The sequence below is a fragment of the Vairimorpha necatrix genome, chromosome 1 (assembly GCF_036630325.1).
Source record: "Vairimorpha necatrix chromosome 1, complete sequence".
Lineage (NCBI taxonomy): Eukaryota > Fungi > Microsporidia > Nosematidae > Vairimorpha > Vairimorpha necatrix.
In genome coordinates, this window is record NC_088816.1 from 847,877 (window position 1) to 874,875 (window position 26,999).

Genomic DNA, 26,999 nt, shown 5'->3' on the forward strand with positions numbered 1-26,999 from the left:
ATTAATAGTTATTTTTTTTTCTTAATTATTTATTAATTACTTATAAAAACAATTCAATATTAGACTATTTATTTTTTTCATACTTTCCCTTCTTTTCCTTCTTTTTCTCTCTTCTCTCTTTCTTTTCTCTCTCGCTCTTCTCTCTCCCTTTCTTCTCTAAGTAGTCTTTCTTCCCTAAGTCTTTGTTCAAATCTCTCGGACTCAGTGGGTCTAGTAATCAGGTAAATGCCCATTATTACTAATCCTATGGTTAATATTAAAAGTAGAGTGTAAACAGCAGACGCGAAATCAGTAAAAAGTTTTAGAAATTTGTCGAAGAATTCTGGCATCTTTAGAACAAACAGTTTTATTTTTTTAAAATTCTTATGAAACAAGTTTCATATATTAAAATAGATATATTGATAAATAAAAAATGATCAATATAAAGTGCTCTAAAAAGATGTAAAATTATAATAAAACACAGATCAAATAACATAAAATTTTTTATGGTATTTACATCAAAATACATTGAAAATCATCTATAATTTAAGTTATATTAGTTTTAATTACAAAACACATTGAAAATTAAATAATATTTTTTTTAAAGTTATATTAGTTTTAATAAAAATATTTTTTAAATATTTTTATTTGTGGGCGTCGGTGGCCATTCTAGTTTTTTTTCTAACATTTTGATTTTTTTTTCTAATTCTTCTATTCTCATATCTTTAATTTTCATATCTAACATTGACAAATGTAATCTTACACTATAATTTTTTATTATATTTGCTGCCGATATTCTATTAGTTCTTCTAAAACATTGTAATACCAAATCTTCTAAATCTTTATCTTTTATAAATCCTGGTTTTATTTGTTGTTTCTTAATTTGTTTGTACAATTCTGCTCGTGTCTCCCCTTGAAATGGTTTATTTAGTGTTCCAAGTTCATAAAGAGTTACACCCAGTCCCCAAATATCTACACTTGTGTTATATTTGTTTTTATTTATTATTTCTGGTGCCATATAAAATGGTGTCCCTACTATTGACGATTCTACAAATTCGTCTTCCATTTGGTACGAGAGACTGAAGTCGCAGATTTTAAATTCTAATATTTCGTCTTTATTAAATTCTATTGAGTTTATTAGAATGTTACTTGGTTTTATATCTCTGTGTATTATATTTTTAGAATGTAGATATTCTAGTCCTTCAGATACTTGAGACAGTACTGACCAAAGTAAGAAGTCTGTGGCTTTTCTATTTTTCTGTATAAAAAATGAGATCACTGTTTCCAGTGTGCCTCTGTTGGCGTATTCTAGAATTATGAAAGATGATCCTTTTGCCTGGATAAATTCGACTAGTTTGATTATCCTTTTATGGGATAATTTACTAAGGATAGATACTTCCCTTTTGGCATGTTTTAAATGTTTTTCTATTACTGATTTACAGACTAGATCCTTTTTATTAGGACTTTCTAAGAGGTACACAGTTCCGTGTGTACCTCTTCCTAATTTTTCTATAAATTTATATTTTTCCATATGCATAAACTTTAAAATATAAAAAGAGAGAAATAAGATTATTCTTAAAAATAATAAGGCATTTTCTAAAAAATTATTTAAATTTTAATTTGTTTTATATTTTTGATCTTAGTTTCGATTTTTGATTTTTCTTTTTGTCTTTTCTTTTTATTTGTTTTTCTTCTTCTTTTTTGATCTCGTTTTTTATTTGTTCATCTTCTTTTTTTATTTGTTTTTCTTCTTCATTTTTGCCTTCTTCGTTTTTTATTTGTTCTTTTTCAGCTTGTTTATCTTCGCCTTTAAGCTCGTCTAACTTTTGTTCCGCCCCGCCTTTGAGTTCATCTTTGGGCTCTTGTTTCTTACATAGTGATGTGTATTGTGTCTCTAAATTATATATATATTCTTCTTTCTCTTCTGGTATAAATTGTGGCTTCCCCCATCTATTTGGTTCATATCCATATTGACACCCAGGCGGGATATTTGTATTCACCCCTGGTATCTTCAGATCCGGGTAAGAAGGCGGAGGCCCAACTTTCTGCATTTTAAAAATCCACGGCGGCGGGGAAAATTCATTCATCCCCAACAGAAGTCTCAATTCATCTGTCAACATTCCAGGACTAAATCTCTTTTTCTCTTTTTCCCATGTAAAATCAAATGGCTCCCCATACGGAAACACAAAAGGCTTAAAATTTCCAAATGCCTCATAAAGTCGTCTAGGGTTTATTGACGCCTTCCCGAGTTTAGGAAATAATTTGTTCATAAATTTCTGCTTATCGCTTTGATTTCTTTTTACTTCTAAAATGTTAAGTCTTAATAATTCTAGACCTGTGTTTATTATTGACAAGGGAATTGTGTAATCTTTCTTTTTATAATTTAGAGGGAATAAATGTTTATATTTCCATCTTTTTATAACAGGCACAGAATTATGCAGATTTTTTAATTTATTGTAAAATATTAAATCTGGAGATTTTATGTCTTCGATTTCTAGTAAATCGGGATAAGGAACAGATAATTTTAAAGAGTTAAATAGAGTAGTACGATATAAAAGCTTTTTGTCTTTTTTATTTAATTTTTTTTTTGTTTTTTTGTGAATAAAGGCGTAGTCCTTTGAGACATTCATTTTAAAAGAGGGGTAATTTAAAAAGATAACAAGCATAAACAAAAGTAAGATTTTATAAGATATTTCAATTTAGAAATTATTAAAAGTCAATTATTTAGCACAAGACAATCTTCTTGTTAAATATTTTAAAACATGTCATTTATAATAATATTATATCTAATTTACTTTTATTGTTCTACTGTCTCGCTCTCACTATCAGACATTGTCACTTCTGGGCTTTTTATCTTCATAATTTTATTGTACATGACATTGTCCTGGACTTTGTACTCCTCATAAATCCACACAAGAATATTCGCAAAAGAGTCGGCCTCATTTTCGTCAATTTCTATCTCTCGCTCTTCTAGAAAATCAAGAATGAAATCTGAAACATCTTCTTGTTTCTCACTAAATGATCCAGTAGAAGATTTAAGAATATCTTCGATATTGACAGCTATCTCGCTTATAATATCGTCTTCTATTAGAGACTGGATAGTGGAAAATAAAGTGGATTTCTTTATGACATTTATGACTCTAGTGTCAAGATCAGACATGGGAATAAAAAAAAAACAAAAGAAATAAAAGATTTACTTTTATACTAATTTATGCAAATTATTTCTAAGTAAACATTTATGCAGCATAATCTCATACTACAATTAACATAAATATATTTAAATCATAATGCAAATTAACATATTATTTATGCTGCATAAATAATATATTTATGTTTAAATTCATTCCCTTATAAAATGACAGACAACTCTAAAAAATTAAGATCTGTTTTCCCTGCAGCAAGACTTAAGAAAATCATGCAGTCAAATGAAGAAGTAGGGAAAATGGGTGTAAGTGTCCCATTTATAACAAGTAAAGCACTAGAAATGTTTATAGAAGAAATAGTAAAATTGACATATAAAGAATTAGAAAGTACTAAAGGGAATAGAATAACAGTGGAACATATAAGGAAAGTGATTAAAGATAATCCAAAATATGAATTCTTAAGTAATGTAACATCAGAACAAGAAATGTAAAATAAAAACTAAATAACTGTATCATATTTATAAGAAAAATTATAATTAATTTAACTTTAATTAAAAATATTTTAAAATATATCTTATAAAAATATAAAAAGACCTTTTCTCTTAATTTTAAGATTATTTTATTATAATCTATCGAACCAGTCTTCGGGATTCAAAGATGAATTAATCTTCTTAATCTGTCGAACTTGAGCAACTGTCTTGGCCATCAAACTTCCTTCATCAGAAAGAGACCCAGGAAGTACAGCATAATGAGAGAAAGACAAAGAAGCACCTGCTTTACCCTGAGTAGCAGATTTCAATTCTTCATTAAAAGTAAAAGACTCTCTTACTGGTAAAGTACCCTCAATAAGTGTAGTGACATTTCCCGCCATACTAGTAAATTCCTCAGCATTTCCTCTCTTACCACATAAAATAGTAGTGACAGTTCCGACATACTCGTCAGGGGTGACAATGTCAACCTTGAAAATGGGCTCATATAAAACTGGGTCAGCAGCAAGTAAAAGACCCTTGCATAATTTAATAGTGGGCTGTAATAATTGATTAATTCCTCTATGAATAGAATCCGCATGAAGAGTAGCATCCTTTAAATCAAATCTCACTCCCTTCATCGTCTCTCCAATGAGTGGGCCTTCTCCTACTGCAACCTTGAAACCAGTGCTTAAATGTTCTTTAATTTCTCCGATAATAGAAATACCCTTTGATCCATCTACTAGCATATTTTCAGGACTCAACTCGGGAGCCATAGACCAGATCTTCTTAACCCAGTCTTCATTAATATTCAAGATCTCTCTAAAATTGGCGGCGAGCTGCTTCTGATTATCTGATTTCACGTCATTGAGAGATTTAGTCAAATCTTCAGTCAGAGGTTCCACTGTCATGTAAAGCCTATTATGCTTATTGGCCGACTTAGTCATCTTAGGGACAGTGACTGCCTCAGTAACACCCTCAAAATAAGTGACAAGTGGCTCGTCATAAATAATAGGCACCTTGGCATATAATTCTTCTAAATCTTTAAGGCAGATTTCTAAATGTAAAGCACCCGCACAGGCAATTGTACTTTGTCCCTTATCATTCCTTTCTACTAAGCACAAAGGATCTGACTGAGCTAATTTATTGAGACCTTCTTGTAATTTTCCGAGATCTTCTGCCTTCTTGGCATTGACTGCAACTTTCACTACAGGGGAGACTGAAAATTTCATGGATTTGATATTGTAGGCACTTTCTACATTCGTAATAGTACCAGTTTTCTTAAGACAATCATCAATACCGACGATACCCACAATGTTCCCAGCAGGACAACTTGGAATATCCTTGTTACTTCTTCCCATCATGACTACTGTTCTCAATACTGATTTATTATGAACCAAAGTCTTATTGGCATTAGTAGTACAAGACGGAGAATATCCGGGCTCTTGGACTCTAATCTTCATTCCTGGTTGGATAGACCCAGACAAAACTCTACCAAAGGCTATAAATCTATTATCATTCCCTGGTACCATCTTTGAAACATACATCATTACTGGTGCATCTTCAGAGGGATCGCATCTCTTAATTGCCTGGGCAATTTCGTCGTCGGCAGGACCTTCGTAGAGATGATCAAATCTTACAGCTTGAGACTGAAGAGGACTGGGCAACTTAAGAACAATCTGCTCTAAAAGACATTCTGCGGCAGGGAGCCAAGTTCTCATTACAACTTTAAACAAGGACTTACCTTCTCCCATTAATACTACATTCTTAAAATCAACATTGAATAACTTTAGATATTCCTTAATTTCTTCTATCTTGCCTTCATTGCACAAATCTCTGACCTTGTAAATTGGATTTAAAACATAAACCACGAAAGGAGACATCTCTGGATTGGGCTTTTTGACGTGTTTCATATTTGGATCGAATGGATCAGAAGAACTACAAGACACTTGAATACTCCATAAGAACATAGAAAGTCTTTTTTCGCCTTCAAACCCAGATAATTTAAACTTGTGAAAATAGAATCTGGCAAAAGTTCTAAGAGTAAATCCCCAGCCTTGTAAACCTGAGCAAAAAGAAATTTCGTTTTTTTCTGGCATCAAAGACTCAACCTTGAATGTGTGGCCTAACTGAGAAAGTTTGGCGTTAAATCCTTCGCATCTTCTTCTTAAACTTTCTGCTAATTTGGTCTGTGAAAATTCTAATTCTAAGATGGCTCTGTCTAATTTATTGAGAACTAATGTTGGGACGATTCTTTCCTCCATGGCCTGGTTCAGTACTGTTTCTGTCTGTACACAAATTCCTTCTACACAGTCGACTACTACTAAAGCACCATCAGTGACTCTTAAAGCTGCTGTAACTTCACTACTAAAATCTACGTGCCCGGGGCTGTCAATTAAATTGATCAAAAATTCAGTACCATTTATGTCACCTGGCTTGGTGTACGCGTCAATAACTTCTTGGTCCAATTTGGTATGTAGGGAAATAGCTGTACTCTTGATAGTAATACCTCTATCCTGCTCATCTTTCCTAGTATCCATATATCTTCCACCACCAGAATCTTTTGATACAATCTTAGCTTTGATGACTAATGTATCAGTCAATGTACTCTTCCCATGATCTACATGAGCAATGACCGAAATGTTTCTAATATTTTTTTGATTTTCCATTAAATTATGAACTTTGTTAATGTGAAAGTCTACCATTTTTTAGGGGTAAAATTTTTGAAAAAATAAAAAGAAAAATCAAAGAATTCTTAATTGGAAATTAACATGTAGCGTTTTTTGTTGAAACATTTTATCTCTATAATGTATATCTCATATGCATCAAGCAAAAAAGGCTATATTATATAATTTAACATTAAAAGGCATACTATATATAAAAACTTAGCAAGTTATCTTTCTTTATATAATTGGTGGAGTTTATGGTATCTACTCAGTTTTAAGAAATAAAAGTTATTTTAGCTAATACTAGCATGTGTTTTTTATCGTTAAAATTAAATATGCATGTATGATAAAACAAGCATTCTTAATTAGATAGTAAACTTGCTGTACTTATATTTCACACATTTCTGGTAAGTATTCTAATGTATGTTGATACAACACATTATTGGTTATAATTTATAAAATCCCAAATCCATAAAATAATTTTATTATGCAAAATTTTCTTTTTATATTTTTAAAAATAAGTTTGTTTGTTAAAAACAACAAAGTGACTTAATTAAACATCCACACCCCCTAAAAATGGATGTGCATAAAGAAACCATACAAAGTATTAAAAAAGACATTTTTGAAAAAAGAATAGTTACAACATCTATTGATGGAATAATAAGAATTTTTGAGAATAAAAGCCAGCCCGACAATGCTCTCGATTTCTCTCTAGAATGTGAAATTAAATCTGATCATGGCTCATGTTTAAAAGCTGTTTTTATGCATAATAATGAATACATAGCCGCATCTTTTTCGTCTGGTATGTTATTAATATTAAAAAAAGATTTCAAAAATTCATATGCCATAAAATATGAACATCAAGTTTATACAGGCGTTATAAATGATATTTCATCATCTTATAACAATAAATATAATATTCATTGTGCATGTGCAGACGGCAAAATTAGAACAGTAAGTTTCCAAGAAGGAGAGAATCTTCAAGTTTCAGAAATTACTGCTCATAGGTTTGGAATTTCTACCATTGATTCTAATTCAAATTTTATTGTTTCAGGTGGAATTGACTATTCAATTGCCATATGGGAAAATGAAAAAGAAATTGTAAGATTCAGAGATCATAGTTGTTATGTAAGAGAAGTTTGTATAGCTCCTGATAATATTTTTAGTATTCTTTGTTTTGCTTCATGTGGTGACGATGGTAAAGTTTTTATATATTGGAAATATAAAGAAGAATATTTAAAACAAGAAATTGTTCTTGATGGGCCTGTTTACAGTTTAATCTGGAGCAAATCAGGATTTACATTGAGCATTGGATATGGATCAAACAAATTTAAATGTTATGAACCAAAGAAAGATGGGAAATTCGAAGAAGTTGAATTAATTAAAGAAAATTAAAGAATTAAAAAATTATACTTATTTTTCTATATACAAATTTTTTTAATTTTAAAAATTTTTATAATGTTTTTTTTTACAACTTTTAGGTAAAAAAACTTTACAAAATTCGAATATAATAATTTTTTAATATATTTGCTATTATTTAAAATCATCTTTGAAATATGGCTTTCTTGGTTAAAATATTAAAATATTTTTTTAATACGTGTTTTATTTTTTTATTGGTTCAATTTGTTATTACACATCAGAGAAACCGTTTTTAATATAACCAATTAATTAAATTATGTCATCAATCAAAAATCACTTCTTTTGTGTATCAAAGTAAAACTCTGTTTCAGAAAAAAACATTTAAAAAAAGAATTTGCAATGATTTAATTAATGAGAAAAAATTTATATTTAGTACTAATAGTTAGAATACTAGGAAGAATACTCAAATCCGATAGAAGAGGAAGTAGTTTAAAGCGTAGTTCATTAAGATCTCATACTATAATAACTAGCGACACTGTACATGATGACCCGGACCATGTAGATGTTGATTTAAGAAATAAAAATAAAGGTAACAGAAAAAATCAACACACAGGAACAGTAATTCACGTTAGAAAGAAGAGCGTTCATGGTCATCATCACCACCATCATCATTTCCCTCCAAGTCCGCCAGAGGAACATGTTAGGAGAGAAGTAATAAGGCCAGAAGTATCTCCGCATACTGGGTTAACTGACGAAGAAGTGGAGAAAGCGCTGAAAGAAACTCCTAATACATCTGCGCCGATGGTTTATTCATCAATGAAAGAAGTAAAACCAGGTGTAAATCCAGAGCTTGATAAGACTTTAACTGTGCAAAAAATGATGGAAGAGTTCAGAAACTTCTTACCAAAGGTTGGAGATGCTACAAATGAGGTATTAAAAGATGCAGGTGAAATATTAGAACGCGCTCCCAATGGCGATATAAGTGCACCGTACGTAGATCGTAACGGAAACCCTACTGGATTTAGCTATGGTGAAGAAGCTGAACATTATATTAAAAAAGCAGCGCCTTTGATAGCAACTGTCGAACCTCTTGAACATCCTCTAGAACAAGTTAACAAGAATATTGATGAAACAATTGTTGGACCTGTTCCATCTGCAGAACATACTGCGCAATACGAATTCGAAGATCTAGTAGAACACGGCGTACCTCCAGAAAAAGCAGCTAAATTAGCAGAAAGAATCGAGCAAAGTATTACCAATGAAAAGGCAGAAAGAACAAGATTAGCGAACGCTCTAAAGGACAATGCAAAAGAAAGTTTTGAAGCTGCAAATCATCAAGATTTATTGGCAGAAATTGAACAAGAGAAAATAGATGACGCAAATAAGATGATCGAAACTATGAACGAAGAGACAATTAAGCAGACTATATTCCCGCAGCTACATCCAATTCACATGAATGAAGAAGAACTTGGATTTTTGAGACAATTAGGAAATCAATTAACACCAAAAGAAATCGGCCGACGTATGTTTGAAGCATTTGAATTGTCTAAAGAAGGTGGTGGTTCACCTGAAGATGCAATGAAAGCAGCTGCAAGAACTGGTTACCTACTTTCAGAGTTTAATAATGAAGTAAGAAAAGGAGTTCCACCTGAAATAGCAACTGATTTAATAAAAGAACGAGCAAATATTCGAGATGCCGTCGAACAAAGAAGATCTTTCGTACAAAATAATGGACCAGAAATAGCTCAATTGGTCTCGGAAAATACCAAATTAGTTCAAGAAGCAGCAAGAAAAATCGCGCAAAATCCAGAGAATAAAAAAGAAGTGATGAATGAACTCGATTCAAAGATGAAAAAGTTAGCTTCAGACCATGCGAGTTATATACACGAGACATCCAATAAAAAGAATATTCATATTCCAAGAAAAGCCGCAGATGATTTAATAGATGAGACGAAAAATATTAACAGTGAAATTTTGCACATTGCTCATAGTTCTCCTGTAGTTGCCAAAGATATTATTAAGAAAGGATTGGATAATTCAAGACAAGCTGCCGAAATATTCCATGAAACTCTCGATTACGTAGATGAACTCGAGAAGAGACACAGCCCGCTACCTAAATCTGCTTTGAAATTACTTAATGAAGCCAAAAAAGAACAGCAGTTAGATGAAATGGCTAGGAAGAGTGCGGAAGCGGAGCAAAAACTTAAAGATGAAATTGCTAAAGAACATAAAGATGCAGAAGTTATGGCTACAGAAGAAAAGATAGCATCCGAGAATAAGGCAAAGAAGATTCAAGAAGAAGGATTGAAAGCGGCCGACAGAATACTTAAAGCAGGTGGTACAATAAGTGAAGCCAGAGCTGCGAAGAATTTCGCAGAGCAGAAGTTTGCAAATGCTTTAGCGAGCAAAGAGGCTTCGATCCGACAAGATGTTCTAAGATCTTTAAGCAATGATGTTGATCCACAAAAAGCAGCCAAGATTGCCACACATTTCGCGACTGCTCACACTGGCGAAAATGCCGTCGGTAAGACGAAAGATGAAGTTGTAAAAAATGAAATGGAAGAAAGAAAGAAGGAAGCCTTGGAAAAGGCTTTTTATAGTGATTTCTCCAATGAGAAAGTTGATATATTGAAAGTTATTCCTCCTGACAGTACAGAAGTCAATATTAGTAATTCGGTTATAAAATTCCCACTTAATACTTTTATTGATGAGAAACCTAAAGACAAAGGCGAAGAATTTGTGAAGAATAGGACAGATGTTCTTAGTAATATTGTCAGAAATACAGTCACACGTAACCAAGTGAATAGTGGGTTGAATACAATCCAGACATCTGATGGATTTTTGAATATGGGAGAGAACAGTAACAAGATTCATGTTCAGAAAGCAGTGGCGTTTATGAAACCATCTGGTAAAATACAAATGGAGAGAGAAGGTATTGACACATCTAATTGGAAATCGAGACATAATCAAGGAGAAAGACCTGGTGTACCAGATGGAGAACTTTATTACGAAGCTGAAGTTAATAATGCAGATATTCCGTTGCCTTCTCCGCTTAACAATGCGCCCGGCAAATTTATTTCTAATGGAGATGAGCAACTTGACGCCAATTATATTGACGAGTTACACATTAAAACTGGTACACTTGAACAAGTTCCCTGGAATGAATTTTCAGATCTTGTAAAACCAAGACTGAATTTGTATCCTAATGAAGAAGAAAAGATACAGGAGATAACTGAATTGACTAATGCTATGGCTGAACAAAGAAAGAAGGAAGAACTTGACTCTATAAAAATTTATTCTTTTACCAATCCTGATGGCGAAAAACACATCACTACTGTTCCACAATATGGAATCACAGAGACATTCGAAGAAGAGGAAGCAATGAAAAGATTGTCAAATATCGATCCTGATAAAAATATCGCGATAAGTGAAACGCCAACAGAAAGTAAGAAGGAACCAATAATTAATAGTTTAGATAATGTCCCAGACGATGAGATATTGGAGAAATATGTAGATAACACAATCGCAGAAGGAAAGGCCAAGCAAAAAGCTAATAGATTTGTAAGTCCAATCAATGGATTTACAAATCAAGAAGATAAAGAAAAATCAGAATTAGTACAGACAGAGAAATTTGATATTACCAAGCACATGATCAATGACACCTCAGAAGCAAGTTTAGTGAAGAATGAAATGATTAAGAAGACCACTGCCTTTGCTAATGCTTTACATATTAGTAAAGAAGAATTTGTTGATTTAATTAAGAAGATACCTGATTCTACAATTTATAAGATGGACAAATTTAACTCCGAGCCTACGTCTAATCCAACAAAGATACTTGAAGAAGATTTCGTTAAAGTTTTGACTAATATTTCGTCCAATGTTTCGTCTTCAAACTTGATAAGTTATATTTTTAATAGCATCTCTGTCGTAACTGGAAAGCCAAATAATGTGTCATCTACCATTCTTGAACAAAATATAGTCCCGAATTTGAAAATAGTTGAGAATGTCACGACTACAAGAACACCAAATGGTACTAATGTGACATCGACACTCGAGCCACCCAAGCCTGGATCTACAGTATTGAATGAAGTGGTTACTAGTGGAATGCCTAATATATCTACAGGACTTAATACAAGTTATCCTTATCCAGATCCTACTAAGAAACCCATAAGACAACAAGATAATATTGTGAGAAATCCAGGACCAAATCCATTAATAGTAGCTCGACCTCCTTATACGCAAAATACGAACACCTCTTTTAATATACCAAATTCGCCATCTAACGCTATACCGTCTTTAATACCTGAAGTAAGTACACAACTTCCACAAAGAACACCCACAAGACCACCAGGTACAGCGGGTACGGCAGGTACAGCAGGTACGCCTCCAAACAGAGGAACCGTCCCGGTATTAGCCCTTCAGCCCGATTTAGCACCAAGGCCGAGATTAGGAATAGCTTCATCTACCCAGAGATAATATTGTGAATAAATTATTAATATAACCCCCTTTTTATTTAAGTGTAAAATTTTTATACCTCTTTTCTGTTTTGCAGTACACTTTTAAAAGTCCAGTGGACAAAAAACTGCCTGGAAAAAGGTACAAGATTTTATTGTCAAAATTGTCTATAACAACACGATTAAACAAAGAAGGTTTGTAAAAAAACGAATCATTTTGTACCTATGATATAGATAAAAAAGTTAAAAGATGTTTAAAGCATTTTAATATAGCTGAAAATATTTATATAATTTATCCATTAAAAAAAATTTTTTTTTAACAATCATAAAATTCTAAGACTGTAAAATTTCCTTAAAATGGTTACCTCCATTGTAAATTAAAACTTAGACTTTTTAAAAGTGGAAAAAGAAAGAACACTCATTTTTATTTGAGAGACTTTAATATAATTCCAAAAAACTTACACAATTAAACTTACCGACGTAAAAAACTTCGCCATGTCATTTGAACATTAGGACTAGAAGAATTGGTAACCATAATATCTATATTCGCTCAAGTTGCTTCGCACAAAAATTCTTATTAAGCACGGGGTTAATTGCGCCAAAAGAGAAATCGTAAAGCTAACACGCAAAACATTTATTATCATCTGCATCTTGCACACGATTACTTACACCGCAACATCATTAAAATGAATTTTATAGGCATATTGAACCACTCGTCGCCCACAAGTTTCAACATCTGTTTAAAAGAATCCAGTATGTTAGAGTCCCCAAATCTGCTATTGTTTTTTTTAATTCTTCAATTTGGCCCAAGAGCTCCCGCCAGATGCACTTCCTAAAGTTTTTTTTAAATCTATATGATGTTTTACGTGAGTGTATCGGGTTTGACGCTACCTATTTTTGGCTTTAAGGTGCAAAGGCGACGAGAATGAAATCAACCGTAGCTATGCACGTAGGTTTCGTGCATCAAATTGATTCTTGCTTACATTTCACATTGTGAAAAGATATAACACATTTTAAGATCGAACTTACTAATGAGTATAAGGTATCAACCCGGGGCGTTTTTTGCAAAACACATGGCTTTGACCACGAAGCTACGAGCCATCTTGAAAATTAGCTTTATACTAGCAAATACAAATTGATCTGCCAGTATCTGCATTTTATATGCCATTAGAGGAAAAATATAAGAAAAAAATTATCAGTTTCTGTATTATTATCAATTAATTACAGCAAGACGGCTCTTAATGAAACCCCACAGAGTCCGTGGGTCGTCAAAAAAGAAATTAGCGTCAAAATGCAAATTGTTTAGTTCGGAACATAAAAGATAATATATAGATTTAAAAAAATATAAGGTACACCAATTATATTTAAAAACAAATTAAAGCCTACGGCTAATTTTCACTTTATCCCCCCCCTTACCAATATAAATACAGAATTTTTTATTTTTAGCCCTGTTTTTCAAAAGTCGAAGCGTCCAGAGCGGAAAGGAACAGAGAAAAATTTACATAAGTAAAAAAATGGTCTTATAAATATCTAATTTGAACATAATTTATAAAAAATATATTATTTAAACCAATTTAATAATGTTTTCTAATAAACTATGAGTTAAATAGAAGTCTAAATTTGTAAAAATATGTTTTAACCTATTGCTTTCTTTTGTCATTACATTTAATTTTTGCCAAAGATAAACATGTTTATACACAGTTTATGTTGTTTAAAACAGATTCTAGGTTAGGTTATTCTTAGTTTGGTAGTATATTTATTAGTCTTGTTTTTTAGGTTTTTATTGGTTTTTCTAGACAAACAAAGTAAAAATAATGTTATATTTATGCTCTTTTAAGAATTATTGAATCGCATAGAATGTCAATTTAATAAGATATGTTATATTTTAGCTCCAAAAGTAAAACATTACATGTTTGGGAAATTCTTTAATTCTTGAAAAATATTCATTTATAACAGCAAATGAACCTTATAAATATTATTTATATAGAGATTTCGTTGTTATACATTGCAATGTACAATAAAGATAAATCTTGATCAATAATTGGAAGAAGGAAACTTTTAAAAAATTGAAAAAAAAAAAACGAAAAAACAATTGTTTTATTTTTGGTAAATATGCTATTTTATTACAACTTTATTTTTTTGACTTTTGCTCCTTCACATTTTTTCCGCTTCGAATTTCGAAAAAAGGGGATATTTTTTAAAAATTCTCAATTTATATTGGTAAGGGGGGGGATAAAGTGAAAATGCTCCAAAGCCTACTATCTTAAATTTTAAACTAATTTAAAAAATAATCATATTTAATTTTCTGAAATTAAGATATAACTTTTAAAATATATACTGTCAGTTTACTTAAAACTAACTTTTGATAGACACAATCATGTATTAATTTTAAAATTATACAAGAAAAATAAATATTACCCAGATTTAATAAATCTAAATTAAAAAGCTTTAAATTAATTTTTGAAACAATTTTAATTTTCCATAAATAATTTTTTTCATGAATTTTCTATCCATAAAATTGAGACATGTTTTTTTTTTCTAGAATTTTCAAAACTCCAAATATTTTTTTCTAGAATTTTCTAGAAAAAATAAAACTATAAAAAGACTCAAAAATTTATCCTCATGACAAATCCAAAATTCACAAACAAAGCAAGAGAACTTATTGAAGAAGCAATTGCAAAAGCACAACTTAATAAAAACACTCAACTAGAACCAGAACATTTACTAAATGTCTTATTAGAAAATTCGAATTCGATCTTAAGAAAGGTCTTATCAAAAGAAGAAACAAATATTTGGACTGACAAAATAATCAATAAAATCAATACATTCGGGAAAGCTGGTCAACCAGTTGAGCCACAAATGTCTTATAAATTGTCACAAGTATTCAAAACTAATGATGAATTTGTTTCTGTTGACTCTATTTTGATCAATATTCTAAATCTTGACCATATAAAAAGTTATCTCAGCAATACAGAGGAAATAATAAAAAAGATAAAAAACTTTAGGGGCGATAAAAAGATGGACAATGTCAACGCTGATGATACAGAAAATATTATGTCAAAATTCGCAGTTGATATGGTCGACCAAGCTAGACAAAATATTTTTGATCCTGTAATTGGTAGAGAACAAGAAATAAGAGAAATTATAGAAATACTTTGTAAGAAGACGAAGAGTAATGCGATTATGGTTGGTAAACCAGGTGTAGGTAAGACAGCGATAGTAAATGGCATAGCACAGAGAATTGCGAATGGAGAAGCTCCAGGATTAAAAAATGCTAAGATTTACAATGTCGACGTAGGCGGAATGGTGGCAGGAGCCTGCCACAGAGGGGATTTTGAACAAAGATTGAAGGATCTCATAAAAGAAGCAGAGAGCACACCGGGCGTGATTTTGTTTATTGATGAGATACATATTGTATTAGGAGCAGGAAAGACTTCTGACAGTGCCATGGATGCGGCCAACATGTTGAAACCAGGACTGGCAAATGGGTCTATAAAATGTATAGGAGCTACTACAGAAGACGAGTATAGAAAATATGTAGAATCAGATCCCGCCTTTGAAAGGAGGTTTGTACAAGTCCCTGTACGAGAGCCATCAATAGAAGATTCAATTACAATGTTAAGAGGAATTAGAGAAAGAATGGAATTACACCACGGGGTGAAAATAAGTGACAATGCCTTAGTTTACGCTGCAAAATCTTCTAAGCAGTACATTCCGAATAGAAGACTGCCGGACATAGCCATAGATTTAATTGACAGTGCATGTGCGAGCGCCGTAATTTCCCTAGAAAGTCAACCCAAAGAAATTTTAGAGGCAAAAAATAAAATTTGGTCACTTGAATTAGAAAAGACGAGTTTAGAAATGGATCTCAAAAATACACAAGATAAAGAAATTATATATAAAAAACTAGAAGAGGTTCAAAAGAAGATAGAAAATATTAAAGAATCTTTGATACCTTTAGAGGAAAATTATCTAAATGAGAAAAAGGACATAATCCAGGCAAAAGAATTACGTAAAAAATTAGAAGATACAAAATTGAAACTAATCCAAGCCGAAAGAGACAGGCAGTCATATTTGGCCTATGATTTGAAGACGAATGTGATCCCAGTATTAGAAGAAGAAATTAAGAAATTGACAGGAGTAGAAATAATTGAGACACACCACATAGCAGAGAAGATAAGCAATTGGACAGGAATACCGGTCAAGAGGTTGACTATGAAAGAGAATGAAAGATTATTAGAAATGTCTAGTAGAATTAAAAGGAGAATATTTGGGCAAGATGAAGCAGTCAATGCCATTGTGTCTTCAATTCTTCAGTCACGAGTGGGCCTCGCAAGGAAAGACAAGCCCATTGGGGCATTTTTACTTTTAGGGCCTAGTGGTGTAGGAAAAACTGAGTTGGCCAAGGCAGTGGCCTCTGAATTGTTTGATGATGAGAAGAACATGGTAGTTCTCGACATGAGTGACTATGGAAATGAACTATCAGTGACTAAATTAATAGGTGCCTCTGCTGGGTATGTCGGGTACAATGAAGGGGGCACACTTACTGAGCCCATAAGAAGAAAGCCTTACAATGTCATCCTTTTGGACGAGGTAGATTTGGCCCACCAGTCTGTGCTCAATGTTTTGTATCAACTACTTGACGAGGGACGAATTACAGACGGCAAGGGTGTGGTCGTGGATTACAGGAATTGTGTAATAATTATGACTTCTAATCTTGGTCAACATGTCATAATGAATAGTCCTAGTATAGGAGAAAAGGAAAGATCAGAACTAGAAGGAATGGTATTACAGAGATTTGGGCCGCCTTTTGTCAACAGAATTGATAATGTCATTTATTTCAACCAATTAGATTTTAATTGTCTTAGTAAGATTCTTGAATATCAAATTAATGAACTCAACTCGAGACTAGAAGAAAAGAATATGAAATTTGTAATAAGTCAAGCAGTGGCCGAGGAAATAGTAGTAAAAGCGCATTCATCTGTGTACGGAGCAAGATTGATGAAAAGATTAGTACAGACTCATTTTATAAGTGCACTGACGCAAATATTACTAAAGAGAACTGACAACTCAATTTTGTTTGTAAAATGCTATGGAACTTATGAAAATCAAGTAGGAGAACAAATAGGGGAGTATGTTTATCAATACTAAAAGAATTCAAAATAAATTTCTTCTTTTATATTTTATATTGCATATATATTTTAGCATTTATTTTGCTTACTTGTTTTTTTAATGTTAACTAACTATTTGATATGTATAAATTTGAGGCGCAACATTCAGAGCCCGGTCATTCTATATTTTTATACGTTTTGAATTTGGACTCGAGCCGTGAAATAAAGAAATACATTTTACGCTTAATAAAGCTCATTAAAGTAGTTTATAAATTTTTAAGAAATTTATTCGCCTTAATTTTTTTTGAGCTTTAAATATCTTAACTTTTTAATAATTTTGGCTAAAGTGAGCTTTAGGTAACAAAAATCGATATAGGGTTTTTTTGTTTTTTTTTGCCCCTTTTTTTCAAAAATGGAGGAAAGAAAATTTGAAGAAAGTAACAAAAATAAAAATTAGAACAATAAATTTAATAATGCATCAAAAACAGAATTAGTGGAATTTCTTTGAAGCATGTACCTAAATAAATAAAGTTTAGCACTATTTGCCGACCTATTTCTATTAGGTATAGAAGCTTTGAGGGAACGCCAATTACCTTCTATGGTATTGGTATGAACCCCAGTACTAGGATCTCGAAAGTGTAATGAGTGGTTAACCATGTGGTGTTCATTGAATATTGTATTCAAAGAATGGTAAGCCCTCCACATATCACTATATATAGTACTTTTCGTACTTACAAATTTCCATAAAAGAGCTGTTAACGTTTCTTTATCTCTCTTTTTAATATATATACATATATAAGTATAATTTTGCGTTCGGGAGAACGTTCTATCATACCAAAACACCAAAATCCATTTACTAATTTACCTCTATGATGTTTGTTTTTTCCAATTTTAGTTTCATCTATTTCTACTATAACTTCTTCTCCGCCTATCTTGTTCAAAGATGATAAATATTTATCATAAATGTTTATTTCTTTTTTTTTTTTAAAATGAAGGATATAGAACGTTTAGAACAACCTAAAATTTGACAAATATTCTTACGAGGATAGCCAAGAATCCACAAATTAAGTACCTGTAAAATTGTGATATGATCGAGTCTATTGTTTTCAAAGAAAGTGTCTTTCCATATAGATACTGTCTTCTTACAGTCCTTCCAAGTACATTTAATGAGGTATTCCCGTTTGCTAACCAAACTCATCCTACCATAACACACAGTACATATTTGGTTCTTTTTTTTTATTAAACAAATTATTATATATAGTTTCGATTTCTTCTCTTGTCAGAATTCTTTCCTCCATTTTTGAAAAAAGGGGCAAAAAAAAACAAAAAAACCCTATATCGATTTTTGTTACCTAAAGCTCACTTTAGCCATAATTTTAAAAGAAATTTTACCCTTATTACAACCCTGGACCCGGGAAAATAGATCAGAAATCTTTCTTTGTCTAAATGAGGCAATACTTTAGGTTTGGATACAAATTTTCCATAAAGCACGATTAAATGTTGCCATAAATCTCAGAGGTTTTGTAGATTGGTTGGTATAGGCTTAAGTATAGCAAAAACAAACAGTATTAAAAATTCAATTTTGGGGTTGAAAACTTCATTTTCTTACGCCCCGTATGCCATATATAATTATTTATTATTTTGTGTTCATTCGCTGAAAATCAGTCCACATTACAGGGTGTTGATTCGTTATAGTGTCATGTTTGAATTTTTATGCCCCTTAATATTAAGAATGAAAAGCCACAACTACTGAATTAAAAAATAGAGTTTAGAATTGACAAAAGACGAAAAACGATCCAGAGCCGAAATATTGAATATGGTTGATTACTTTTTAAAACAGTTGCATCCGTCTTAAGAAAATAGCACAATCAACCTGCCCGACCTACTTCGCAGTCGAATCAAAGCGAAATACTTTCGAATACGGATTGTATTACCGAAAATATAGTTGATTGAGCAAACGATATGACACTACAAGAAATTTCTGACGTTTAAACACGGACAGGTGTAACTTTGATTATATATTCAATATTGAGCAAACTCAAAAAACTCTGTATAACAAAAAGGCCCTTTTTTAATTCCTTCCGAACGTAATTCTCCGTACAGAATGAATAAAAAAGTATCATTTCCACGGTAATTAGCAGGTACTCGGCCGACGCCTGTGTTTTTCAATATAATCCCGGGTTCACGCACATACGACACGTGGTTACGGATACCCAAATAATAATTCTTAAGCCTGCAAGAATGTGCCAGAAAATAATGGCCAAAACATTTAGCTGTATGTGCAAAATTTCAATAAATTGAGCATTGGCATTTTAATTTCAAACTTGGAGCGTATAAATCCGAGAATTTTGTGAACTTTGTCGATAATAAATTGTCTATGTTCTTTTGGAAGAATCCTGGATAGTTCTTATAATTTATAATGCTAGTTTTATCAATCGTGAAAAGTTTTACAAAAATTAGGTAACCTAGGCATCGATCATGGATTTCCGTTATATATTTCTCCATAATTATACCACATCGAAATATTCTTTTCGATGCCAAGGCAAGATTTTTATCTTTTCATTATGCAGGAATTTAATCGAAACAAGTCCTAATAATGTTTTAAGTTTTGATTATTTCGTGAGTGTCTTGGGGTTATAGAATTATTATAGGCTGGCTAGAAAAGGCAAAAGCAAGAGAAGACTTTATTTAATAAACTTTTTTATTATTTTAAATTTCAAATGTTTATGGCACTATAGAAATTTAAACATGGCAATATAACGATTCAACCCCTGCAAACCAACTTAATTATAAACATAATGAATAAGAAATTATTAATAAAAAACTAGAAATTTAAGAGTTATCACTACCCATACAGTATTGAGACAATCTTAATTAGCCTGCTGTCAAACTTAGTGGCTTCGCACTACAAAAAGTCAAAGTTTAACCTTATGTGAAGCCTCAGAACTATTTTGATAATGATTTTTATGGCGTCTCAAATAAAAACTTAAATAATAATGCGAATGAAAGCTTCTAACACAGACAAGAGTTTTTAAAATGACTTTGAAAAGTCTAACTGTGTTAAGCAGACATAGGCTTAATATAGATCACCTAGGGCTATTCGAAAACTTTATGGACTCTTATTAAAAGAACCTGGTGCTGGTACCAAGGAAGTGATTTATATTGTGGCTAGAACAATTACAGGTTCATATCTAAATAAACTAAATTTATTTTTTCAACACTCAAAAGTATTTACAATCATAAATTTCAACATCACAGAAAAAAATTGCTTAGTCTTTTCAAGATCAAAGTCGGAATCCAAGACGACTGCTCCTATTAGAGACTCAAATATGTCACTATAACATTTACTAATCTTACTCTTCTTATCTCTAGTATCTTCATGTAATCCTGTAAGCGCTAGATCAAAAAGCCCTTCATTCAATAAAATTCTCGCAAATGTGTTATTGTTTACAAGACCTTTTCTATAAGTGTGTAGTGCTTCAGGATCAGCTTCGGGATATTTATAAAAAATATAATCTGATACATTTAAATCTAAAAAGCAGTCTCCTATCAATTCAAGTTTCTGGAATCTTTCAGATCCAAACATGTTATCTTTAAACGATGGATGTATCATCGCCTTCTCTAAATAACCTTTATTTTTGAATTTGTAATTTATTTTTTCTTCGATCATTTGCACATTTTGATATGGCAAAATACCTTCGTACTCACAGAGTAAATAAATACTTTCCTTAGTTTCCGACATTTTGCGATAACTTAGTGTTTTGGTATGTCTGTCTAAAATGCCCAATTTCTTGATAAAATCAAATGCTTTGTCAAATCCTAATTCTATGTAATGAGCTCCAATCATGGACTCTACAATGTCAGCTAACACTTTATTTCCTAATTCATACAATGAATCTTTTGTGTGTTTGATACTAAAATTTTTTACAAAGTTTGCTTGATTACTATTCGTAAACACAAACTCTGCGCCTAGGTTTTGCACTAAAGAATGATCTTCTAATTCACTCAGAATAGCAGGCGGCTGGAATAAATGCTCTGAATATTTGTTAAATGTGAAATATTCTGACAACCCAATCTTCTTCGCAATTCTATACAAATTATCATTACAAACTATATAATCTTTAGTAGTTACAAGTTTATTGAGATTGTAACCACATTCTATAAACAAATATTTACTCACAGCATATTTTAAAACTGAGTCTCCGATAAACTCAAGTCTCTCGTAGCCCAAATCGAACTCCCCATCATAAACACCTCTTTGTGTAAAGGAAATCGCTAAATTCTCAAGAGAAACTTCCAAATTCATCTTTTCTTTCAATTCGTGGACCAGAGCCATAGTTTCGAAAACATTAAAAAATTTTACAAATTTTTTATAATCATTTTTTATATTTTTGCTTATAGCAGAGACATGAAATATTTCACCAGAGTTTAACTCGTAGGTGCTTCCTTTTTTTGCTGAGTAAATAGACGCACCAAAAATAATGTTTGTGTCGTCGATCTGTTTCTCTAATTCTAGTCCATATTTTTCATTAAAATATTCCAGAAAGGTAGTTTCAGGAGATGGCGGATTTCCATTTACACTTCGTATTCTTTTACAAATGGTTCCGATTTCATCTGTCAATTTCTTTTCACTTTCATTTACATATTCGTAAAATTGTTTATTAATCGGATTAAACAACAAGAAAGAACTTAGAATATTTTTGTCTTTTACTTCATAAACTGATCCAAAGAAGAATTTGTTACACATCAAATTCATGTAGTCAAAATCAATATTTCCTGATTTTATAGGTATGACATAATAGGCATATTTTCTATATGACTCTGGTGGAAAAGTTTTTCTTCGGAAATTTATACTAAAAAAAAATATTTGAAAATTCAATATAACTTTTTTTTCGTTCTCTGTAAAATTAACTTCTTTTAAATAATTTATCTCTGTTTCTTTGTAAGATACTGTATTTCTAAATGATTTCCCCGTACAAATCCCAATATTACTTTTATTGAAAATATATACGCTCATAGTGTCAGTAAATTTGGATAAAGCACGCGGCTGTTTTCTAAGTACCTCATTAATATTGAGAACAGATACATTTTCTTCGTCAAAACAAATACTGTGTTCTTTAAAAAATCGATCTTCAAATTCATATGCTTCTTTTTGAGCATTTATCAGTTGTTTGGCCTCTTCTAAATCTTGGAAATCGATATTATAAATTTTTTTGATATTTTCTATATAAACTTGATTTTCGTCAATAAATTTTTGTTTTACGGGTAGGAAATTTGCATCCAAAAATCCCGCCTCGTACATCTTTATTAAAAATTTATAGCACACATCTTTGTACGCATCTTTTTTTAAACTAAAATTGTCTGATTGAATTTTTTTAGAAAAAAAATCGCCATCGACCATTTTAGGTAATTCGAGGCAACAGTAAAATTTATTTTCTTGCGCGGCACTGTAAAAAGACTTATAAACGCGCAAATCTTTTAAAAGAAGAAAATTATCATAGAATAATCTATTAATCATGTACATTACATGTTCTGAAAATATGACAGCATAATCAAGAGCCAGTGTAGGTACAGGATATTTATTAGGCGACGTCGTGCAATATTCAAGCCGTTTCTTATGTGCGTATTTATGAAATATGGTCAATTCTTTATTCTTACAAATTTCATCTACCACTAGATTAGGAAAATCTCCTTCTTTTTTAATAATTATAACATTTTTAAACTTATGAACATCTTCGTCGTCAGCTTCTTCAATCAAAATAAGTGACGCATCGGGGTCAATATCATTAGCGGACATTTCATTATAATTATAAACATTATCCAGCTCGCATTTAAAATCGCCTTTTATAAATATTGGTCCCATGTTTTTTATACCTTTTATAATCTCTAGCATCTGTCGATGTTCTAATAATTTCTTTGCTTTTTCTTTGTCTTCTTGTTCAATTGCAATGTTTTTTGTTTTGTTAAAATTGATACATTTATTTAAAAGAACTGTAGCTTCGTCAAGATCTTCCTTTTCTAATTTCTCTAATTTTTTCATAAGTGCAAGATAAACAGGATTCTGAACTTTTTTCACTGTACTTTTTAATATTCTCCTGCACTTAGCATACGACACAATCTCATCTGTCAATGTCAAATCCAATGTCAAGCATTTTATATTGTTTTTTTGTGTATTAATTTTATTAGACTGCGTAGACTGGAAGTAAATTGGCAGGTCTATGTTTTTATCATCTGTGAATACAATACAACTAGGTTTAGTCAAATCATAAAGTTTTCCATCAATATAAAACAACCTAAATGCGTGTGTCAATTCTGATTTAATTTCACAATTTATTATGACTATATCATAATCGTAAACGTTTAGAAGCCCTTGCCACGATAAAAGAATAAATTTCGACGGATGACAAATTAATTGCTTAGTTTCTTTTATTCTCAAAAGCATTTCTCCGAATTTATATTTAAAATCTTGCGCAAAGTACTTGTCGTCTGTAATGACAATATATCTTTCATTTTCCGCCATTAACTTTTTCATTTCTTCTATGTTTATATTATTGTTAGCATTTTTAGAGATGATTGAATTCAATTTCATACTAATTTTTGGGGTATAATTTTCTTTTATATTTTTTGGCGCTAAAAACTGTAAAAGTTTCATCTAAAAATATAATTGGTTGTTTGAAAGCGCCCAAAAATAAAGCCGTTATTTTATTTTTTTACCCTCAAAAAATAAAATTCAATAAGTTGTGGAGAAAAAAATACTTACACTTATAAAAAATAAACGAGTGTAATATTTGTAAGGAACGGCCTTATTTATTCAAAACAGATAAGAAAATTTTTTCATAAGAAAACACTTGCGGGGATTAAATAAATGATTAGCAAGGAATCATAATGTCAAGGTTCAAAATATAAAACAACTATCATTTATCTGTTTTGAATAAATATGGCCGTTCCTTACAAATATTACACTCGTTTATTTTTTATAAGTGTAAGTATTTCTTCTCCACAACTTATTGGATTTTATTTTTCGGGGCGTATATAACTAAATGCACGAAATTATTTTTTAGTCGCTTTTGCTCTTAAAAATTACAAAAAAATGGCTAATATCAGCATCTGTGTAAAAAAACTGGGGGGTCAAAATTTTTAAAAAATTGCCCTTTTTTTTAAAAAACGAAGGGAATGATGAGTAATGAAGAAATTGAAGATTTTTATATATCTTTAACAAATTAGAAATACAATCAGAAATGTATAAAATGTGGTTGGGATACAGCTATTGTATCAAATGAAACTGCTTACTTGAGGTGTAAGTCTTCAAGTTGTAAACACAGATTTTCAATTTGGAAAAATTCTTTTTTTGAAAACACTAGACTAGAACATTTACTGATGTTGCAAATAGTAAATTTTTGGATATTAGAATTAAAGTAATTCTTATATCAAAGATTTTGGGATGTAATGTACAAAATGTAAGTTACACCCTAGATAAATTATATAAATTAAAAATTTATGATAAGTATTTGAACAAGCTGAAGCAGATAGGCGGACAAGATATCATTGTAGAAATAGATGAAAGTAAAATTGGCAAAAATAAGCATCATAGGGGAAGATTAGTTAAGGGGTTTGGTGTTTCGGTATGGTGGAACGAACCGAACCAAAGAAGATTGTATTCGTAATTATAAAGAAAAGAGACAGAATAACATTATTTCCAACTAGCGTATGCTTTCCCGTTTTAAAAACGGGATCTAAATGTTTTGTTTGATAATATGTCCCGCCTAGGTGAATTTTGGTGAGTTCCCATTTTAGGACGATTGAATTTAATAGGATGAAGACATCGTTTTCAAAAATACTTTTTAGTTTCATAGAAGGAGTAAAGTTAAGTTAAAAACACTTATGAGTCTCATTGAAATAATTCTGGGAATTTCTAAGCTCAATTTTTTTACTTATATTCAACTTTTTCTTTATTTAATATTATTGTGAATTTTTTCTAGAAGGGTTAAATAAATTCTAAAAAACGATTCTGAAGATATTTTGGAACTGAGTTTTTTAAAAATAATAAATAGAATAAAAATGCATTAATATTTAGTATACGCACTTACAATTATCAAATTTAAGCATTGAGTTTAAATTTAATATTACAGTAACATAATAAGCTGTAATAAGAAGTTTAAAGTTTACAAAATCATAAAAAAGAGGGGTAAAAAATTAAATAAAATTCTTTTATATATATGACTAGCGTATGCTTTCCCGTTTTGAAAACGGGAACGAAATGTTTAGTTTTTTAATATGTATTTCCCCTTTTAATGTTATTAAGTTTCCATTTTGGGATGAATTTGAAAAGGAGGAAACATGATTTTGGAAAATACTTTTTAGTAACATATAAGGAGTAAAGTTGAGCTAAAAACATTTAATAATTATAATGAGATAATTTTGTGAACTTTTAAGCTCAAATTTTGACGCTTATATTTAAAATCTTTATTGTTAATTATTTTTGCAATTTTTCCTAGAAGGGTTAAATAAATTCTAAAAAACGCTTCTGACGATATTTTGAAACTGAGTTTTACAAAAATATGAATCAAAATACAAATGTATTAACATACAACTTACGCACTTATGATAGTCAAAATCCTTCATTGAGTTTATATTTGATATTACAATGATACAATAAGCTTTAATAAGAAGTTTGGATTTTACAAAATCATAAAAAAGAGGGGTAAAAAATTAAATAAAATTCTTTTATATATATGATGATGACTAGCGTATGCTTTCCCGTTTTGAAAACGGGAATTGTATGTTTTGTTTAAATTTGTCCCTCTTCGGTAAATTTTGCTATATTCTAATTTAGGATAATGAATTTAAAAAGGAGAAAACATGATTTTTAAAAATACTTTTTAGCAACATATAAGAAGTACTGTTGTTTTAAAACATTCAATAATCTCAATGAGATAATTTTAGGAACTTCTAAGCTCAAGTTTCGACACTTTTATTCAACTTTTTTTTTTGTACATGTTTTGTGAATTTTTCGTGGAAGGGTTAAATAAATTCTAAAAAACGATTCGGACGATATTTTAAAACTGAGTTTATCAAAAAAATACAATCAAAATTAAAAAGTATTAACTAATAACATACACACTTAGAATAGTCAAACTAAATCAATAAATTTATATTTGATATTGCAAACACACAAAAAGTATGAAATATGTAGTCTGGACATTTCAAACTGACAAAAAATAGGGGTAAAAAATTAAATAAAATTCTTTTATATATATGATGATGACTAGCGTTTGCTTTCCCGTTTTGGAAAACGGGATTGATATATTGTTCATGGCATTTATTTCTACTTTATTTTTAAGTTTCCATTTTGGGAAAAATAAATTTGAAAAGGAAAAAACATGAATTTACAAAATACTTTTTAGTAACATATAAGGAGTAAAGTTGAGCTAAAAACATTTAATAATCTCAATATGATAATTTTGGGAACTTCTAAGCTCAAGTTTTGACACTTATATTCAACTTTTTCTTTGGTTAATGTTTTTGTGAATTTTTTCGTGGAAGGGTTAAATAAATTCTAAAAAACGATTCTGACGATATTTTGGAACTGAGTTTTACAAAAATAATAAATAGAATTAAAAAGTATTATCTAATAACATACACACTTAGAATAGTCAAATTAAAGCAATAAATCTATATTTGATATTTAAATAACATATAAAGCCTAAAATATATAGTTTAGAAATTTCAAAACCACAAAAAAGAGGGGTAAAAAATTAAATAAAATTCTTTTATATATATAATGATCATGTTTAAGCATGTAAATTTGGAATCCGTCTGG

General features: G+C 30.7%; 10 protein-coding genes across 10 annotated transcripts; 4 read left to right on the forward strand and 6 right to left on the reverse strand.

The window, feature by feature from the left end:
* Positions 1 to 77: 77 nt before the first annotated feature.
* On the reverse strand, positions 78 to 329 carry VNE69_01128 (uncharacterized protein; the record flags this gene model as incomplete). The annotated part of the gene is made up of 1 exon (XM_065472263.1): positions 78 to 329. The coding sequence occupies one exon, from the start codon at positions 327 to 329 to the stop codon at positions 78 to 80; it is 252 nt and encodes an 83-aa protein (XP_065328335.1).
* Positions 330 to 613: 284 nt separating this feature from the next.
* Positions 614 to 1,516, reverse strand: VNE69_01129 (serine/threonine-protein kinase; the record flags this gene model as incomplete). The annotated part of the gene is made up of 1 exon (XM_065472264.1): positions 614 to 1,516. One exon carries the CDS (start codon positions 1,514 to 1,516, stop codon positions 614 to 616), a length of 903 nt encoding a protein of 300 aa, XP_065328336.1.
* An 88-nt stretch (positions 1,517 to 1,604) lies between these two features.
* Positions 1,605 to 2,609, reverse strand: VNE69_01130 (splicing factor 3B subunit 2; the record flags this gene model as incomplete). Its single annotated transcript, XM_065472265.1, has 1 exon — positions 1,605 to 2,609. One exon carries the CDS (start codon positions 2,607 to 2,609, stop codon positions 1,605 to 1,607), a length of 1,005 nt encoding a protein of 334 aa, XP_065328337.1.
* Positions 2,610 to 2,776: 167 nt separating this feature from the next.
* VNE69_01131 (uncharacterized protein) lies at positions 2,777 to 3,139 on the reverse strand (the record flags this gene model as incomplete). Its single annotated transcript, XM_065472266.1, has 1 exon — positions 2,777 to 3,139. The coding sequence occupies one exon, from the start codon at positions 3,137 to 3,139 to the stop codon at positions 2,777 to 2,779; it is 363 nt and encodes a 120-aa protein (XP_065328338.1).
* Positions 3,140 to 3,334: 195 nt separating this feature from the next.
* Positions 3,335 to 3,613, forward strand: VNE69_01132 (dr1-associated corepressor; the record flags this gene model as incomplete). The annotated part of the gene is made up of 1 exon (XM_065472267.1): positions 3,335 to 3,613. The coding sequence occupies one exon, from the start codon at positions 3,335 to 3,337 to the stop codon at positions 3,611 to 3,613; it is 279 nt and encodes a 92-aa protein (XP_065328339.1).
* Positions 3,614 to 3,744: 131 nt separating this feature from the next.
* Positions 3,745 to 6,294, reverse strand: VNE69_01133 (elongation factor 2 (EF2); the record flags this gene model as incomplete). The annotated part of the gene is made up of 1 exon (XM_065472268.1): positions 3,745 to 6,294. The coding sequence occupies one exon, from the start codon at positions 6,292 to 6,294 to the stop codon at positions 3,745 to 3,747; it is 2,550 nt and encodes an 849-aa protein (XP_065328340.1).
* A 537-nt stretch (positions 6,295 to 6,831) lies between these two features.
* On the forward strand, positions 6,832 to 7,650 carry VNE69_01134 (protein transport protein SEC13; the record flags this gene model as incomplete). The annotated part of the gene is made up of 1 exon (XM_065472269.1): positions 6,832 to 7,650. One exon carries the CDS (start codon positions 6,832 to 6,834, stop codon positions 7,648 to 7,650), a length of 819 nt encoding a protein of 272 aa, XP_065328341.1.
* A 375-nt stretch (positions 7,651 to 8,025) lies between these two features.
* On the forward strand, positions 8,026 to 12,090 carry VNE69_01135 (polar tube protein 3 (PTP3); the record flags this gene model as incomplete). Its single annotated transcript, XM_065472270.1, has 1 exon — positions 8,026 to 12,090. The coding sequence occupies one exon, from the start codon at positions 8,026 to 8,028 to the stop codon at positions 12,088 to 12,090; it is 4,065 nt and encodes a 1,354-aa protein (XP_065328342.1).
* Positions 12,091 to 14,690: 2,600 nt separating this feature from the next.
* On the forward strand, positions 14,691 to 17,219 carry VNE69_01136 (Clp R domain-containing protein; the record flags this gene model as incomplete). Its single annotated transcript, XM_065472271.1, has 1 exon — positions 14,691 to 17,219. The coding sequence occupies one exon, from the start codon at positions 14,691 to 14,693 to the stop codon at positions 17,217 to 17,219; it is 2,529 nt and encodes an 842-aa protein (XP_065328343.1).
* Positions 17,220 to 20,393: 3,174 nt separating this feature from the next.
* Positions 20,394 to 23,768, reverse strand: VNE69_01137 (dicer-like protein; the record flags this gene model as incomplete). The annotated part of the gene is made up of 1 exon (XM_065472272.1): positions 20,394 to 23,768. One exon carries the CDS (start codon positions 23,766 to 23,768, stop codon positions 20,394 to 20,396), a length of 3,375 nt encoding a protein of 1,124 aa, XP_065328344.1.
* Positions 23,769 to 26,999: the final 3,231 nt, after the last annotated feature.